Source organism: Phyllobates terribilis, unplaced genomic scaffold (assembly GCF_046119375.1).
Source record: "Phyllobates terribilis strain yellow unplaced genomic scaffold, ASM4611937v1 Scaffold_3__8_contigs__length_932513732, whole genome shotgun sequence".
NCBI lineage: Eukaryota > Metazoa > Chordata > Amphibia > Anura > Dendrobatidae > Phyllobates > Phyllobates terribilis.
This window is the reverse complement of record NW_027362763.1, coordinates 67,772,764-67,789,975: the sequence shown is the minus strand read 5'-3', so window position 1 is coordinate 67,789,975 and position 17,212 is coordinate 67,772,764. Positions and strand designations below refer to the sequence as shown.

Here is a 17,212-nt window from a genome sequence, read left to right as displayed (position 1 = left end):
AACATTAAAAAATTGCATGTTTATTTCAATTAAAGGACTTTATTCTGGGTGTTGTTTTTTTTTAAATACTTTACTAGAAATTCATGGCGGACATGTCTAATATTGGCATGACCCCATGAATTTCGTGCTTAGGGCGAACTGATAATACCAAGCTGGCCCTAACCCCTTTATTCCACAGTGAGCCACCGCACCAGGGCCCTAAATGAGTTGGGTACAGCGCCAGAAGATGGCGCTTCAATGAACGCGCCTGTAACATCCCTGGTGGCGTCCTTGCACAGTGCACCACCTCTCACTATGCAAGACTGCAATCTTACCTGTCAGTCCAGCCTGCAAACCATGCTCCAGTTAATGCTGTGTGCATGTCTCTTGACTGACTGCTTAGGGTGGCGGCCCGGTTACTTCCTGATTCTTATAGCTGCTGTGGGCGCACCCCTAATGCGTCTCCAGCCTATTGCTGTTAGTCACTGGATATTTAAACCCCCTTCACCCAGTAGGAGGTGCCCGAGCAACACTAACATTCAGTGTGTTCCTTGACTCTGAAGTTGCCAGGTCCAGCTCTGCTTCTTGTCTGTTTCCGCCAACTCTGGGGGCTGCATACCCAGACCTGTTATCTGTGACTTCTTGTCCGTTTCCACCATCTCTGGGGGTTGTAAAACCAGGCCTGTTATCTCTGACTTCTAGTCTGTCCCGCCACTCTGGAAGCTGTATACCCAGGCTCGTTCTTGTATCTCATTGCAGTGGCAGTTCCTGTCTGAACTGTATCTTAGCCTGTTACCTGTTTGTCTCTATGTCCGTACCTTCCCTTTTCCTGCAGTATCTGAACCTTCACCTAACTCCAACTCCAGGAAAATTCTCCCACGCTGGTATGGCATTGAGATGACAGGCTGGATCGCAGCTGAGCACTGCCATCCACTTGTCATCCTTCAGAGACACTGCAGAGCGCAAGCATGCCTGCACTCTGCAGTGTCTATGAAGGATGGCATGCTGCATGGCAGCGCTCCACTGCGATCCAGCCTGTCATCTCAATGCCATCCCAGCGTGGGAGAATTCTCCTGCTCAAGCGCTGAAGGCAGGAGAATTCTCCCACGCTGTCAGTGACATGGATGAGGTTACCTGAGTTCACTGGAAAAGAACTCGGCTCATCTGGATGCCGTCACAGCCAGACACTGAGGAGCGCAAGCATGCCTGCGCTTCTCAGTGTCTGAGGCATGGTAAGCTGGATGGCAGCTTTCGGCTGTGATCCAGCCTGTCATGTGAATGTAGCAGAGCTTGAGCCGTCCTGGGAACCATGGAAAGGTAAGGATGAGGTTGGTTTATTTTATTTTTATTGCAGGAGATCGTTGGCATCTGCTGGAATGGGCGTGATGGTAAGTATGGTTTAATTTAGAACATTAAAGAATTGTGTGTTTATTTCAATCAAAGGACTTTATTCTGGGTGTTTTTTTTTTTTTACTTTGACTATGGGGTTAGTAATGGGGGTGCCTTATATACGCCTCTCCATTACTAACCTGGGCTTGATGTCAGCTGGAATTATAAGCTGACATCAACCCCAACCCTATTACCCCACTGCCACCGCTAGAGGGCTGTTGGAAAAGCGAGGCTAAGTGCCAGAATTGGCGCATCCTATGGATGCACCATTTCTGGGGCGGCTGACGGCTGGTGTTTCTAGCCTGGAAGGGGGCCAATATTCATGCCACCCTTCCTGGGCTATTAATATCAGCCCCCAGCTGTCTGCCTAGCCTTTGCTAGCAATTAAAATAGGGGGGACCCCATGTCATTTTATTGGGGGGTCCCCCATTTTATTAGCTGGTAAAGGCTAGGTATTCAGCTGGGGGCTGATATTAGTAGCCTGGGAAGCTCCGTGGGTATTACCCCCTTCCCAGGCTTCAAACCTCTGCCCCAGCCGTCTGCTTAACCTCCGCTAGAGACTAAAATTATGGGGAACCCCACGCCAATTTTTTTTTTAATAAATCCTTTATTTTAAAACTAAATGACAAGTACAGTAATCAATACTATCACTGTGCTTATTATATATGCGACTGACAGGTTTCTATCTGTCTAATCTATGTGTGATGCTCTATTCCTTCTGTTCTAAACTGTCGGGTACCGGTGTATGCCGCTGATGAATTGCCGGCCGGCTTTTTTAAAATCGGAGGGCACTAGTGTGTTCCAAGTGCCCTGCTATGTTTTTCATGCACCCTCCTATATACCCTGCCTTCATATTCTGCCTGCCTGACTTTTAATTGAGCACTGTTTTCATCGATTTGGGCAATTTTTGACCTTCTGCAGACCACTGGGGGGGGACCACCAGAAAAATGCTCGAGTTTCCCATAGACTTACATTGGGCTCGTTGCTCAGGTCGAGCACCCGAGTATTCCAATGTGCTCAATCCGAGCTTCGAGCACCCAAGCATTCTAGTGCTTGCTCATCACTACTTATAACCAAAACAGTCTTTCTCCTTACTGGGTGAATGACATGTATGAGATATGTGTATTATGATAAAATACTGTAATATTCCCTGTCAATAAATTCCCATAAAACCACTTTCCAATAATCCAGAATAACACTATTTCCATAATCTTTATCAAGGCATTGTCTTTTCTAATGGTGAAAACTGGAAAGTAATGAGACGATTTACCATTTCGACGTTGAGAGACTTTGGGATGGGGAAGAAATCTATAGAAGAACGGATAAATAAAGAATGTGACTCTCTTGCACAGATAATTAAATCGTATGGAGGTAAGAAATTCTTTGGACAAGGAACAAATTTGTTCGATACTGTGGCTGACTGGAAAGATGCAGTGCCTGTGTAATTCTCTGCACTGGATGCCTAGACTATATGTTCACCCCCTGGACACCAATGCTCTGTCTTCCCCACATGAAAGCTCATGGAGCCTGTATGCCAATCAGACAAGAATAGAGACCATCAACCATTTTCAGCCACCGCTCTATTCCAAAAGGTCATTTCAGGGCCTTATTCACAGGACCAGTGGTGAATGATCCCAGCAGTCAGACACCTCCATCAATCCATTGGTTGTCACCTCTCCTTTGGATGCCATGCTGCAGATTTAGGTGCTACTACTATATTGCCTTCTGACTACTGCACCATATACACTGGCAGCCAGTTTTTGTAGCATTATATGTTATCCATTTTTATGAGTAGTGGCTGTAAAAACATAAAGTCATGGATTTTATCTTGCTTACCTTTTTAATGAAAATTGAAAAAAAGCACTTCTAGCTCTGCTGTGCCTTCCTTATTTTCCCCACCGGCCTCAGGTCTTTGACAAAATGAAAGAAAGGGAGCCAACATTGAACATGGCAGTATGTGCATTGTCGGTAAGGGATTATTGTGTACATGTGTAGTCAATAGCGTACATGTGTAATCAATAATAATGTTGTGCATTCACTGCAAAATTTGTTGATGAAAAGTTTGCATGTATTTCTGGTTCAAGTAAGAATTTGCATTCTTGCTGTAACTTGCCAACTAGACTTGACTCATTCAGCTACACTAAATAGAAGTGGACTGAAAGAAGTCGGCTGAAACTAGTCGGCACGTGACTGCAGGTATACATATCACAACTGTACGCTGTCACTATTTTGCAGTCTGCATGATACGGTGACTTGAAATTTTTGTACCAACCTTTGCTAACCCTTTTAACAAAATGCAGGATTGGATGTGATGTCTAGGACACTTTCTTGCTCCTCCAAGAGTTCCTGGGAAAGTATGCCAGTATCAATTCAAAAAACTTCTAAAAAAAAAAAATGGCCAAAAAAATTGTTCCCCTACAAAGTTTATATGGCCCATAAATACCCCTACATAAAGACACTCGCCATATACTATATAATGTTATACTATGGGGCAGCGCAGATTTGTGTAATTTTTTTTTGCTCATGCCAAATTGCATGAGAAAATCAATTGCAGCATGCTGTGGATGCATTTGACAATCGGATCACGCGCATCCATGCAAGTTTATGGGTGCGTGTGAAACATCTGAGTGCAATCGGACACTCTGAGAGAATATGAGCCGAGTGTTATTAGCATAATCATCCTGATTCAATAGCATGAGAGAATTGATGGCCATGTGACCTGGCCTTAAAAAGCGGAAATACTCCTAACTTTAAGACACAGGATACTTGCACCCGTCCTCATCAGAATCACTCAGGTTCCTCTTCCCCTCCAAAATAATGTTTCTAAAGCTGTGATCCCTATCCCTCTCCACTCCTCTCCATTGCAACAAGTGAATCTACACCAGCTAATCGTTGGCCCAGAAAAGTCTCCTGTTCTAGCTCCTTGCAGGTGGAGTTTAGAGTTCTGTTTCCTCCTCCCTTTCATCCAGTGGATGTTATTACACCACTCACTTGGGCAAACAGACTTTCCAACAATCAAAGTTTTGATTATCAAAAGAAAAAAAATATTACTACCTGCTTATAAAGCATGCAAGCATGCATACCAACAGTCCTGATTTTTTTTTTTTGAAAACTGGTCCAAGAAGAAGTTATTTTAGCAAAACCAAAGCCAAAAGTGGGTATTTTCCCTGTTTTCCCCAGCTTGATTGGGCTTGTTATACAATATCGCCCTTGTCTGTCCCTGTAATTAAGGCATCAGTCAGAAGCTGAGCTCCTCCACAGGCCCTGGAGCACTTGTCAACTCTACCTCCATGGTAGGCATCCCATTTTATGGAGCTATTCGCCTCCAAAAATAGTTGCATCTAGAAGAGAATATGGCAATATATCCATACAGTGTGCAAAATAAGTATTTGATGCACTGCCGATTTTGCAAGTTTTGCCGCCTACAATGAATGGAGAGGTCTGTAATTTTTATCTTGATTACATTTCAACTGTGAGAGACAGAATCGTAAAAAAAAATCCAGAAATCACATTGTATTATTTTTAAACAATTAAATTGTATTTTATTGCATGGAGTTTATTCACCTACCAACCAGCAAGAATTCTGGTCTCAGACCTATTAGTTTTTCTTTAAAAAGCCCTTCAACTCTGCCTTCTACATTACTTGTATTAATTGCACCTATGACTGAGTAATTATTTATTTATTTTTACTCGCGTATATAGCACTATTAATTCCGCAGCACTTTACAGACATTACTGACACTGTCCCCATTGGGGCTCACAATATACATTCCCTATCAGTATGTCTTTTGAGTGTGGGAGGAAACCGGAGAACCCGAATAAAAGAATATACAAGGCTGTTTGTTGTGCTGCAACATAAATGAGTCTTAATCTTGACACCGCAATAAGGACACTGTTAATTTTTCCTCTCGTTCCCCCTTAACCAATACTCTTGATTCAAAATAAAAGGTTTTGGTAAGAGTTGATCCATTTCTTGGCATGAAAGCAGCCTTTTTCGGTTGAAGACGATGTATAATCTTACACTTCAGTTCTCCTTCCAGGAAAACCATTTGAGAATACCACCATCATAAACACTGCTGTGGCCAATGTTATTTTCTCTATCTTACTTGGCCACCGATATGATTATGGAGATCCTACGATCCTTAAAATTATGAGTTTAATAAATGAAAACTTCAAACTATTGGGAAGTCCAATGATCATGGTAAGTTCTATAATAGAGAAATGAAATTCACACTAAGTTGCCATAAGAGTTATTGAAAGTGAAAATTATTAAAAAAATAATATATGCAGTAAGCAGCATGAAGATCTCCATCGTAGTACTCTATTCTCCCCCTAACTTTGAATGAATAGTCATCTAGCTTACTATCACAGTACTCCTTGATGGTCCTGGCAGATGTGTCTGCATTTTACAGCCAGTAGTGACCACAACACAGTCACCTCTCAGAATACTTGCTGCATTTATGCCATCAGCGCCCCTTCTCAAAAGCTTGAATTATGGTGCCGTTTGTTAAACTTTCTTTGCAGACGGGACACTTCTCACTAAAGCCCCTGTCTCACATAGCGAGATCTCTAGCGAGATTGCTGCTGTATCACGGTTTTGGTGACGCAACAGCGACCTCACCAGCGATGTCGCTATGTGTGACACTTTGCAACGATCAGGCCCCTGCTGTGAGGTCGCTGATCGCTGCAAAGTGTCCAGGACCATTTTTTGGTCGTTGCCCTCCTGCTGGTCAGCACACATCGCTGTGTGTGACCAGCGGTAGCAGCAATCAGGCTGGTAACTATGGTAAACATTGGGTTACTAGGGGCACACGCGCACCTAGTAACCCGTTGTTTATCATGGTTACGAGCCTGCTAAAGTGAGCGGTAACCTCCCGCTCACTGTAGCAGAGTGGTAACCATGATAAACAACGGGTTACTAGGAGCGCGTGTGCCCCTAGTAACCCAATGTTTACCATAGTTACCAGCCTGCTCCTGCTTCAGCAGGCTCGTAACCAGGAGCAGGACATCATGGAAAGATTCTTTCCACGATGTCGCTGCTCCCCTAATCGTTGGTGAGCCTGCCTGTTTGACACTCACCAGCGACCACATAGCGATGCAGCAACGATCCCTGACAGGTCGTATCGTTGTCGGGATCGTTGCAGCGTTGCTAAGTGTGACGGGGCCTTAAGATTAGTACTCCCTTTTTCAAACCTGGAACAAAAGAAAACGTAGTTAATACCATAGAATGCTTGGTCTGATAAAATAAGAAAGTTAACAAAATAGAAGACTCGTAAAAATTAGATTGTTAGAGGAATTTTACCAATATTTGACGGTTTTTCAATGGTCATCTTGAAAATAACCCACTTCCGGTTGGCAGACCTTGGTAGACTTCTTTTCTTCTAATGATCACTACACTTAGTAGAGTCAAAAATTCCGAGACCTTTTGTTGGAATTTGTTTTAGGTTGTTTTTTTGGGCTAAACTGACTTGACTACAAGGGTTTTGGCATCAACTGTCTTATTTTAGTAGACAGTTTTGATAATTTTGAGGCCTAATTAATCTTTGTTACTTCCATTACAAATTGTATGGATTGTAGCTGTTGTGGTGATCTATGTATTTATAGATGCAGTAGGCTTGTTAAGAGCAAAGGGTTAACATTTAGAGTAGCAAATCAAATTTGAATTCTCCCCCAAAAAAATTTTCTGGTGATTTCAATTTGCTTGAATATAGAGAAATGGTGATCGGGCAACCTGTTATTTTGGTGTACTGTTTTAAAAAGTTATGTGTAAGGGTTAAGCAGTAAATTTAATATATAAAAATTTATATTTCGTACTCTCCCTTTATTTTTCTTACGTGGATTCCTTACGGTAAGTGCTCACGACATCTTTTTCAGACTAATTTTGTTAAGAAACCCACCTGAAGACCACCATTAATTGAACTTCAGTGTAAAGAAAAACCTCAACCTAATAAACGTATTTAAATAGCAAATTCGATTTGTAACTAATAACTTTGATGTAAAATGAATTTGAGCAAATCTCCGGGATTTGCGATTTAGGAAATATGCTCTTCTTTAGATAACATAACTTTAGTCTTTTAATATGGTGCACATTAACCAAAGTATCATTTCAGGGACACACAGCTTTTTTTTGTATCTTATTTATTTTTTTTACTTTTGATGTGTTCACACAGGGTGGATATGCGACACCCCAGGGGTCTGGTTGCCGCAGTAATAGAGATATTATGTCTGAGAGCAAGTGGGAGGTTCCTCTGGTCAGGATCCCTAAGCATGCAACACGGTCCGCCCAGACCTGGGAGGGGAGGAATCTGCCCTTTTAAACTGGGTCTGGGGCGGGATTAGAGGAGACAGAGCCTGCAGAACAAGCAGAGGAGTCAGAGTGAAGCTGCAGAGTCAGAGCCTGGAGTTCAGTTCCAGACACAGGGAAAGGAAGAACTAGGAGCTCTGTAGGAGCAGTAGCAGAAGTCCAGGGGCTGGAGCTGAGCAGAGTTCGCCCTGGACGAAGATACTAAAGCCGGACACAGGAGTCCGAGGCTGTGGGGACTGATATACACCCAGCAGCAGAAACCAGCCGGCAGGGGATTCCAGGTCCTCTGGCCATAGAAGCCCGGAGGCTCAGTCACAGAGAAGGGACCAGCGCCGCCATCCAGGAGCGGAGGCTAACAGAAGGCCCCAAATCACCAGCCATACGGGTGAGCACCACACGGTATACTCAGGGACGTGGGCTACTTGTAACCGCTGACAGCAAGGTAGCCAGGAAGAGTGCAGATAAACGGGGAGGCCTACAACTCCACCTGGCCAGGGGAACTCCTGCTTGCTCGCAGACTGACCAGGCCCCTTATACTAGCCAGTACTCCCGGGAGGGTCTGCCTTGTACCATCAGTAAAGACCCTGAACTGCACCTCACGTCTCTGTGATTCCTTGCCGCTCCTGCACCATTAGCACTGGGACCCTCACACCATCACTCCCATCATCTTCCACATTAGCTGCCCTGAGGCAATACTTCTCCCGTGGGGAGTCATCCTATACTCAGCTGCGCAAACAACATCAGCCTCAGCGGTCTGCAGCGCAGCGGCGGTCCCCACTGACCGCAATCCACGGGTGGCGTAGTCGGACACTTGTTACCATACAAATAGACTGCCACTGGTTTGACCACCCTGGGCACGGACCGGGTCACCGCCACGGAGAACTACAACCCCCAGCGATCCGGCTCCGGGTATTCCCCCTGCACAGCAGCAGCAGCACAGGCCCAGGGGGCGCGTCAACTTTGGCGTAGTCGGCAGGATTTCGTGCCCGCAACCACCGGGTACTGCGTGCCTGAAAAAGAGACTTTTTTACTTACCTGTGGTGAAGTTTCCCGCCGTCCGGAGTCGTTTCCCGCCATCCGGAGCCGATTCCCGCCATCAGACGCCATCTTGGACTGTTTCCCGCCGTCTTCTGCCTTCTTCCCGCCATCCGCAGCTGCTTCCCGCCTTCGGACGCCATCTTCGGGACGCCGCACGGGAAGAAGAGGGGCGTGGACGCCGAAAGCGCGCGAGATCCGAAGCTCCGCCCCACGCTCTGACGCTGCGCAAGGTCCTGGAAGGAAGGAAGAGCGACGCTGACGTCATCGGAGCGCGACGCCAGGTCCTCAACCCCGACGATCGACTGCGGAGCCGCGGCCTACGGGAGAAAAGCATCGCAAGGTAGGCCACGGTCCACTAGGGGGGAGGAGGATGCCGGATACCGAGGGGAGCTCCACTGCCACAGCCACCGCCAGCGCAACCGCTGCTGCGGTCATGCCCTTCACCATGCCCTATATCCCGGGGGCAGCCTGGCTACCCCAGTACTCAGGGGAGTCACATACCCTAAATGACTTTAGAGAAAGACTGGATAGCCTCCTCCAGGTGTACCCCCTCACAGAAGAGCAAAAAGTGAGCATCCTGGTGGCCCAATTAATCGGGGCAGCCCAAAGGGAGGTAAAGTCCTGGCCACCTGGGAGGAAGAGGACTGTCAGAGACATACTAACCCGGCTGAAAGACACATTTGACACCCGCACCTCAGCCGAAATAAAGCTCAGATTTTACGGGTGCAAACAGCGAGCACATGAGAGTATAAGAGACTATGCTTTAAACTTACAAGAGGCCCTGAGAGCCATTAAGCAGGCAGACCCTGACAGCGTGGGAAATGAAGATAAGCTGTTGACTGAACAATTTATTGAGGGTCTACTGTGCAATGCCCACCGAACCCAGTTGCGGGCAATGGCCTTACAGGACCCTGACCTGGACTTTGCACAGTTCAAGGACAGAGCCATCCGGGTGCTCCGAGAACCGGCACCAGGTGGCGCTGCGACCCACAGGCGCCCTGCTATCACTTACCACCAGGAGACGGCGCCCTTGTCTGCAGGGCCTGTGGGAGCTGATGCGCAGGCTTTAAACAGTGACCCGGCTACAGACCTGCACCATCAGGTCCAAGAGCTGACTAAGAGCGTTGCCGCGCTAACCAGAACTGTGCAGTCTTTACAGGTCTCTTCTCCAGGAAAGATCCAGCTGGCATCCGGACCGGAGGACGTCCCGTGGCGCCGACTGAGGAGGACCCCACTGGCCAGAGGAAGACCCAGCGACAGATACAACGAGGACGGACGACCCATCTGTCGCCGCTGCAATCAACCCGGACATGTGGCAAGGTACTGTCATTTAAACGGGCACAACCTGGGGTAGAGGGCCAACCCCCAGGCATAAGATCATCAGGCCCATCAAACTGGCGTGATAAATACGTAGGGGGACGTCCAATCTTGCCTGTGGTACTGGATGGCATTCCTATGAGTGCCCTACTAGACACCGGGTCACAGGTCACCACCATCCCGTACGTGCTTTTCAAGCAGTACTGGAATGACTCGGACATAACCCGCTACCCAGATGACGACCTGAGTATCATCGCCAGCAATGGTCAGCCCGTGCCGCAGGTGGGATTCAAAGAAGTGACCATTAAGATCGGTAAAGTCGAACTGGCGGCACAAGGACTGATTATAGTGGACATAGACCGTCATGAGAGTCACCCTAGAATAACCTTGGGAACTAATGTGATTGAAAATTGTCTTGCAGAGGTGATTCTCATTTTACAGCAGCTTGCCAAGAACGCCAGTTCCGGCCAGCAGCGTGTGCTCCAAAAAGAGATCCGGGCACTGATGAAGCGGCAACAGGTGGAACTATCTGGTGGTGAGATAGGTACCGTGAGAATGTGTGACCCGTTCCCTATTGCCATGCCCCCAAAAAGTGAGATGATGATTTGGTGCCGGGCAGCTATTGGTCTAAGAGGTAGAGACTACCAAGCAATGGTAGAACCCGTCTACTCAGACAGTAGGCCCACCATTTTGACAGCACGGGGGGTGGTCGATGTACGCCATGGGAGGGTGCCCGTTCGCATCATAAATATCGGGGAGAGAGAAGTACACCTGCCCCGGTATGCCACGCTAGCCAAATTGTTCACCATAAACCAGAATTCTGTACAGGCCGTGGAACCCTTGCCTCCATCTCAACCAGAGGAAGGTAACGGCTCTAAGAAACCAATGGAGGACTGGTGTCAGCAACTGCATTTGGGTACTGACTCCACTCCCTCACACCAGAAACAGGGAGTCTATCGGGTGGTTCGAGAGTACGAGAGAGTGTTTATTAAACACCCGCTAGACTTTGGGCGAGTAAAGGGGGTAGAACACCACATCCCCATGGGAGACCATCCTCCCATAAAGGAGAGATACCGACCCGTACCCCCTGCACACTACCAACACGCCAAGGGGATGCTTAGAGACATGAAGGAGGCTGGGGTAATCAGGGACAGCTGTAGCCCCTGGGCAGCTCCACTAGTCTTAGTGAAAAAGAAAGACAACACTATGAGAATGTGTGTAGACTACAGGAAGGTCAACCGTATCACACACAAAGATGCGTACCCGTTACCAAGGATAGAAGAGTCCTTAGCTGCATTAAAATCTGCTAACTTCTTCTCTACTTTGGATCTCACTAGCGGGTACTGGCAGGTTCCTGTAGCAGAGGCGGACCGGGAGAAGACCGCTTTCACCACCCCGATTTGTCTCAGTGAATTTAACTGTATGCCGTTCGGGCTCTGCAACGCACCAGGAACCTTCCAACGGTTGATGGAATGCTGTCTGGGACACCGGAACTTCGAGACAGTCCTGTTATACCTGGACGATATCATCGTCTATTCCAAGACCTACGAGGACCACCTGAAACACCTGGCAGAAGTGTTTGAAGCTCTGGCAAACTACGGCCTAAAGGTGAAACCCTCCAAGTATCACCTCCTGAAACCAAAGGTGCAGTACCTGGGACACGTGGTGGGTGCTGACGGAGTGGCTCCCGACCCTGATAAGATCACCGTGATTAAGGACTGGCCAAGACCCTCCAGCATAAAGGAAGTGCGGCAGTTCCTCGGGTTGGTAGGCTACTACCGAAGATTCATTCCCGGTTTCACCAAAATGGCAGCCCCTATGCAGGACCTCCTGATAGGACAATCTCGGAAAGCCAAGAACCAGAAGCCGCCCTTCAGGTGGGAAAAGCTGGAAGAGGAGTCCTTTTGCCAGTTGAAGATGGCCCTCACGGGGGATGAAATCCTGGCATATCCAGACTACAGCCAGCCCTTTATCCTCCACACGGACGCAAGCAACATCGGGCTAGGAGCCGTACTGTCCCAGATCCAGCAAGGGAAAGAACGGGTAATCGCTTACACCAGCCGAAAGCTACGGCCCACGGAGAGGAACCCTGAGAATTATAGCTCATTCAAGCTGGAGTTCCTGGCAGTAGTGTGGGCAGTGACCGAACGTTTCAAGCATTACCTTGCCTCTTCCAAATTCACCATGTACACGGATAACAACCCGTTGACACACCTGGACACTGCAAGGCTCGGTGCCCTGGAACAGAGATGGATGGCCCGCCTGTCCAACTTTGAATTCACCATCAAATACCGGGCAGGACGCTCAAATGCCAACGTGGATGCCCTGTCTAGAATGCCGAACTTACCGGATGTAGGGGAAGATCCAGAAGATCTGGAAGAGGTTGAGCTCCCTGCGTTCCACCGTCATGGGATTACCCTGTATTCCCACCGTGTGAAGGACAGGCGCTCCGTGACGTTCAATCCCTTGCCCCACTACAACTGGGTCCGTCTGGTGAAGGAAATGCTTACCCAAGCCGATGCCTGTCTTGACCCAGACGCTCCGGAGGAGACCAAGCAACTGTGGAAGGAGAAAAGTAAGCTGTTCCTCTACAGGGAGAAGCTGTGCCGGAGAATGGTTAACTCTCGAACACATGAGTTGACCTGGCAGGTAGTGGTCCCAAGTCGAGACGCGGCTATGATTCTGGAGGCATACCACAACGGAGCAGGACATTTCGGGTGGAAGAAGCTGGAGTTCTTGTTGCGTGAACGGTTCTACTGGGTAGGCATGAGAGGAGCCATCGAGAGGTGGTGCAGAGACTGTGGACCGTGCCACCTGTGAAGAAAAGACCGTGCCAGCCAGAAGACTCCCCTGCAGCCCATCATCACCAGACAGCCACTGGAACTGGTAGCCCTGGACCATGTGAAACTGGCTCCAAGCAGATCTGGGTATGTCTACGCCCTCACAATCGTAGATCATTACTCCCGGTTCCTGGTGGTGGTCCCGGTCAAGGACTTAACGGCTCAAACAGCAGCTAGAGCCTTCCAGCAGCACTTCTGCCGTCCACACGGGTACCCGGACCAAGTGCTGACAGACCAAGGACCAGCCTTTGAAGCGGAGGTCTTCCAGGAGTTCTGCAACCTGTATGGCTGCAAGAAGATAAGAACAACGCCCTATCACCCTCAAACCAATGGACTCTGCGAGAAGATGAACCAGGTGGTGATAGATCTGCTAAAAACATTGCCCCTGGAAGAACGCAGTCTGTGGCCTGAGAAACTGCCCGATCTGGTGGACCTGTATAACCACATCCCTGTAGGTTTCACCAACTGTACCCCGGCTTACCTAATGAGAGCAAGACCTGGTAAGCTGCCTATCGACCTGGATATGGGAGTCCTGACACCTGAGGACACCTCGCCAGAGGCAGACTGGGATACAGAACGGCAGCAGCAGTATCGGAAAGTGCAGGAGAGCGTCGAGCGAAGTCTGTCTCAAGCTAGAGAAAGGCAAGAGAAGGCTTATAACCAGTATGCAGGTCTTGAAGAGGAAGAGGCGGCTCCACAAGTTGGACGACCAGTGGGAGAAGGACCCGTACAGCGTACTGCCATCAAGCCATGAGAACCCAAAAATCTGCGTAATCAGTAAGGATGGAGGAGAAACCACAGCCATTGTCTCCAGAGACCACCTGAAGAAGTGTCCCGAGCAGCTGCAAAGCCCTGAAGAAGATCAAGAAAACCCTCAACCCGCAGAGGAAAGGGAAGAAATGATCAGTACCGTACTCGGAGACTTCCCCCGGTCTTGGACACAAGTAAACGGCGCTGTCGTGGTACCCGTCCTCACCTTTCTCCAGCCAGCCCCACAAGTGCCTACAGAGGAACCAGTAGAGCTGGAAGAGCAGCCGGCCAAAGGGGCAGAAGAGTCCACACCAGCAGTACAGGAGGATCAACCCTCTGCTAGTAGTGAGCCTGCCGTGCCCCTAGTGAGCCAAAGAGTGCGCAGAAAGCTGCCCAGCTTGCCCATAACACCTCCTACACCCTGTAGTGCAGAACCAGTTAGTGAGCTCCGTAGGTCCACTAGAGTCACTAGAGGTCAGATGCCCGCTCGCTGGAGAATCTAAACCAATGCACTGTAAAGTTGACTGTTTATTGAAAAATGTTTATGGTTTATGTTTGTTGCCTGTTACTAATTATGTTTCTCAGTTACCCTGCAGATTTATTTGGACTAACAGGTTATGGACGCTGGATAACCGGAACAGTTTTGTAGATAGTTGCACCTTGGTGCCTCTTGTGAAGACGGCCGCGGAAGAGAAAACCTGTCTGGCGTGGCCTCCTTGCGGCCCAAAGTAGTTAGTCTACCCTTGCAGCCACGCCCAAGGACAACGCAAGGGGTTTGCTTTGGACAGGTCCCCTATTCTGTGCCAAGACTTCGCCTTGTTGGGTGATATGGACACCCGGTCACGGAAACGCCGTGACCTCTACAGACTAAAGCTTCTTGTAAATATGTTGTCTTGTTATTGTTATACCTTGTATTTATGTTTCTTTAAAAATGTGTTTAGTCCCGGAGTACTAAAATTTACTAGGGGGGAATGCGACACCCCAGGGGTCTGGTTGCCGCAGTAATAGAGATATTATGTCTGAGAGCAAGTGGGAGGTTCCTCTGGTCAGGATCCCTAAGCATGCAACACGGTCCGCCCAGACCTGGGAGGGGAGGAATCTGCCCTTTTAAACTGGGTCTGGGGCGGGATTAGAGGAGACAGAGCCTGCAGAACAAGCAGAGGAGTCAGAGTGAAGCTGCAGAGTCAGAGCCTGGAGTTCAGTTCCAGACACAGGGAAAGGAAGAACTAGGAGCTCTGTAGGAGCAGTAGCAGAAGTCCAGGGGCTGGAGCTGAGCAGAGTTCGCCCTGGACGAAGATACTAAAGCCGGACACAGGAGTCCGAGGCTGTGGGGACTGATATACACCCAGCAGCAGAAACCAGCCGGCAGGGGATTCCAGGTCCTCTGGCCATAGAAGCCCGGAGGCTCAGTCACAGAGAAGGGACCAGCGCCGCCATCCAGGAGCGGAGGCTAACAGAAGGCCCCAAGTCACCAGCCATACGGGTGAGCACCACACGGTATACTCAGGGACGTGGGCTACTTGTAACCGCTGACAGCAAGGTAGCCAGGAAGAGTGCAGATAAACGGGGAGGCCTACAACTCCACCTGGCCAGGGGAACTCCTGCTTGCTCGCAGACTGACCAGGCCCCTTATACTAGCCAGTACTCCCGGGAGGGTCTGCCTTGTACCATCAGTAAAGACCCTGAACTGCACCTCACGTCTCTGTGATTCCTTGCCGCTCCTGCACCATTAGCACTGGGACCCTCACACCATCACTCCCATCATCTTCCACATTAGCTGCCCTGAGGCAATACTTCTCCCGTGGGGAGTCATCCCATACTCAGCTGCGCAAACAACATCAGCCTCAGCGGTCTGCAGCGCAGCGGCGGTCCCCACTGACCGCAATCCACGGGTGGCGTAGTCGGACACTTGTTACCATACAAATAGACTGCCACTGGTTTGACCACCCTGGGCACGGACCGGGTCACCGCCACGGAGAACTACAACCCCCAGCGATCCGGCTCCGGGTATTCCCCCTGCACAGCAGCAGCAGCACAGGCCCAGGGGGCGCGTCAGATATGCTTCTGATTATCTGTTGGACTTTATTGCATTTGTTGAGGGTTTTGTAACCAATTACCTGTAGATCAACAGAAAAATCTAAAAATTATTTAATATTTTTTTTCTCCAAAGTTTTAAAAGTAGAAAAAAAAAAAAAACTATCCTCACCTCTGATATTTCCATAGCTTTTGGCTGACTTTTTATTTCTATACAAGCCGGCCCCTTATGGTGTTATTTTGTCCCATGTGTACACTGAAGCCAATCACGGGCTACAGTAGTCAAATAGGAAGTAACAGCATTGTCCTTTGAAACAGATTGTAGCAGAGCTGAGTTTTATTTCCTGACATATAATAAAGCTACAGAGCTACAGTATGTTAACCTGTTGACTGTGTTGAGACTAACACATATATTCTAGCATAACCCACTGACCCCAATAAAATTCTCTCGATATTTAGTGGAGGTACCAAAATGCTTTTTTTTCCTTTTTTAGGAGGTATTTTTAGTCCCCCTGCAGCATCCTCTAGAGGGGTCTCAGGAGCTTGGTGAATACCAAATACACATTCTGCTCAACAGCAAATCCATATGCAGTGAGTGCTTCCATTCCCCCTAGTGGTGGCTGCCTGCAATGAGAATATTTATTTAATTGTGTATCTATAGACAAGATTTGCATCACTGGATTACATAGAGTTCCAACGTGGAATTGTAAGAAATTAATCATCACGCAGAGAAGGAAATAGACCCATCCCTACTAGAGATGAGTGAATTGATCCTAAACAAATCAATGCCCAATTTTGACATTTTTGTGATTAGTTTCAATTGAGTCAAGCAAAATATTATCCAGTTGGGTGTGATGTTGCGGTATTTTTAGGCAATATTTCCTCACCATTTTTTTTACGCCCCTTCCTCCACTGCAGAAGCTCTGTGGATCTCCATGTCGGTCTTCTGATTTTGAGCTTCCTTTTCTTGCTGCCTTTCTTCCTCTATTCTGGTTTTTGTGACTAATTTAACACCTGTGATTTGAGGTGGCGTTGAACATCATGAGCTCGCGTGCCAGAATGACGGAAGAGTAGTAGTCCATAAGAACAGAAGACTGGCATGGATAGAGTAGCAGTGGAGGAGGCTTAGAAACTAGTGAAGAAAGCTGGTGTTTTTCTTGTGTTTTTAATTCTTTCCTATTGGCAATACAAGCAAATTCGATTGGGTCTGTTTTTGAATCTGAATGCCGTGTTTGAGCAAATCTGCCCGACACATTCAGGAGAGTTACTCATCTCTAATCAATACCCTTCATTTTAGTTGTTTTTGCTATTTGTGATTCATCCTTTGTTTTTTCTTCTTCCAGTTGTACAACATGTATCCAAAGTTAATTGGTTGGCTACCAGGCGCTCATAGGATAATTTTTAAAAACAATTCAGAGGTAGATGATTTTATAATGGAAACTTTCACTAGACAGAAGAGTCGGTTTGACGTAAATCACCAGGAGAACTTCATTGATGCCTTTTTGATAAAACAACTCGAGGTAACTTATAATTCACATATGAGATGTAAGCCTTCACTTGT

At 47.9% G+C, this 17,212-nt stretch overlaps 1 protein-coding gene across 3 annotated transcripts in view; it reads left to right on the top strand.

The window, feature by feature from the left end:
- Positions 1-17,212, top strand: part of LOC141258817 (cytochrome P450 2K4-like) — an 87,652-nt gene that overhangs the window by 23,486 nt on the left and 46,954 nt on the right. For all 3 annotated transcript variants that reach the window (XM_073673972.1, XM_073673973.1, XM_073673971.1), the window contains 3 exons: positions 2,590-2,739; positions 5,409-5,569; positions 16,995-17,171. In XM_073673972.1, the coding sequence (XP_073530073.1) occupies positions 2,590-2,739; positions 5,409-5,569; positions 16,995-17,171 (488 nt within the window). The remainder of the gene's footprint in view (positions 1-2,589; positions 2,740-5,408; positions 5,570-16,994; positions 17,172-17,212) is intronic.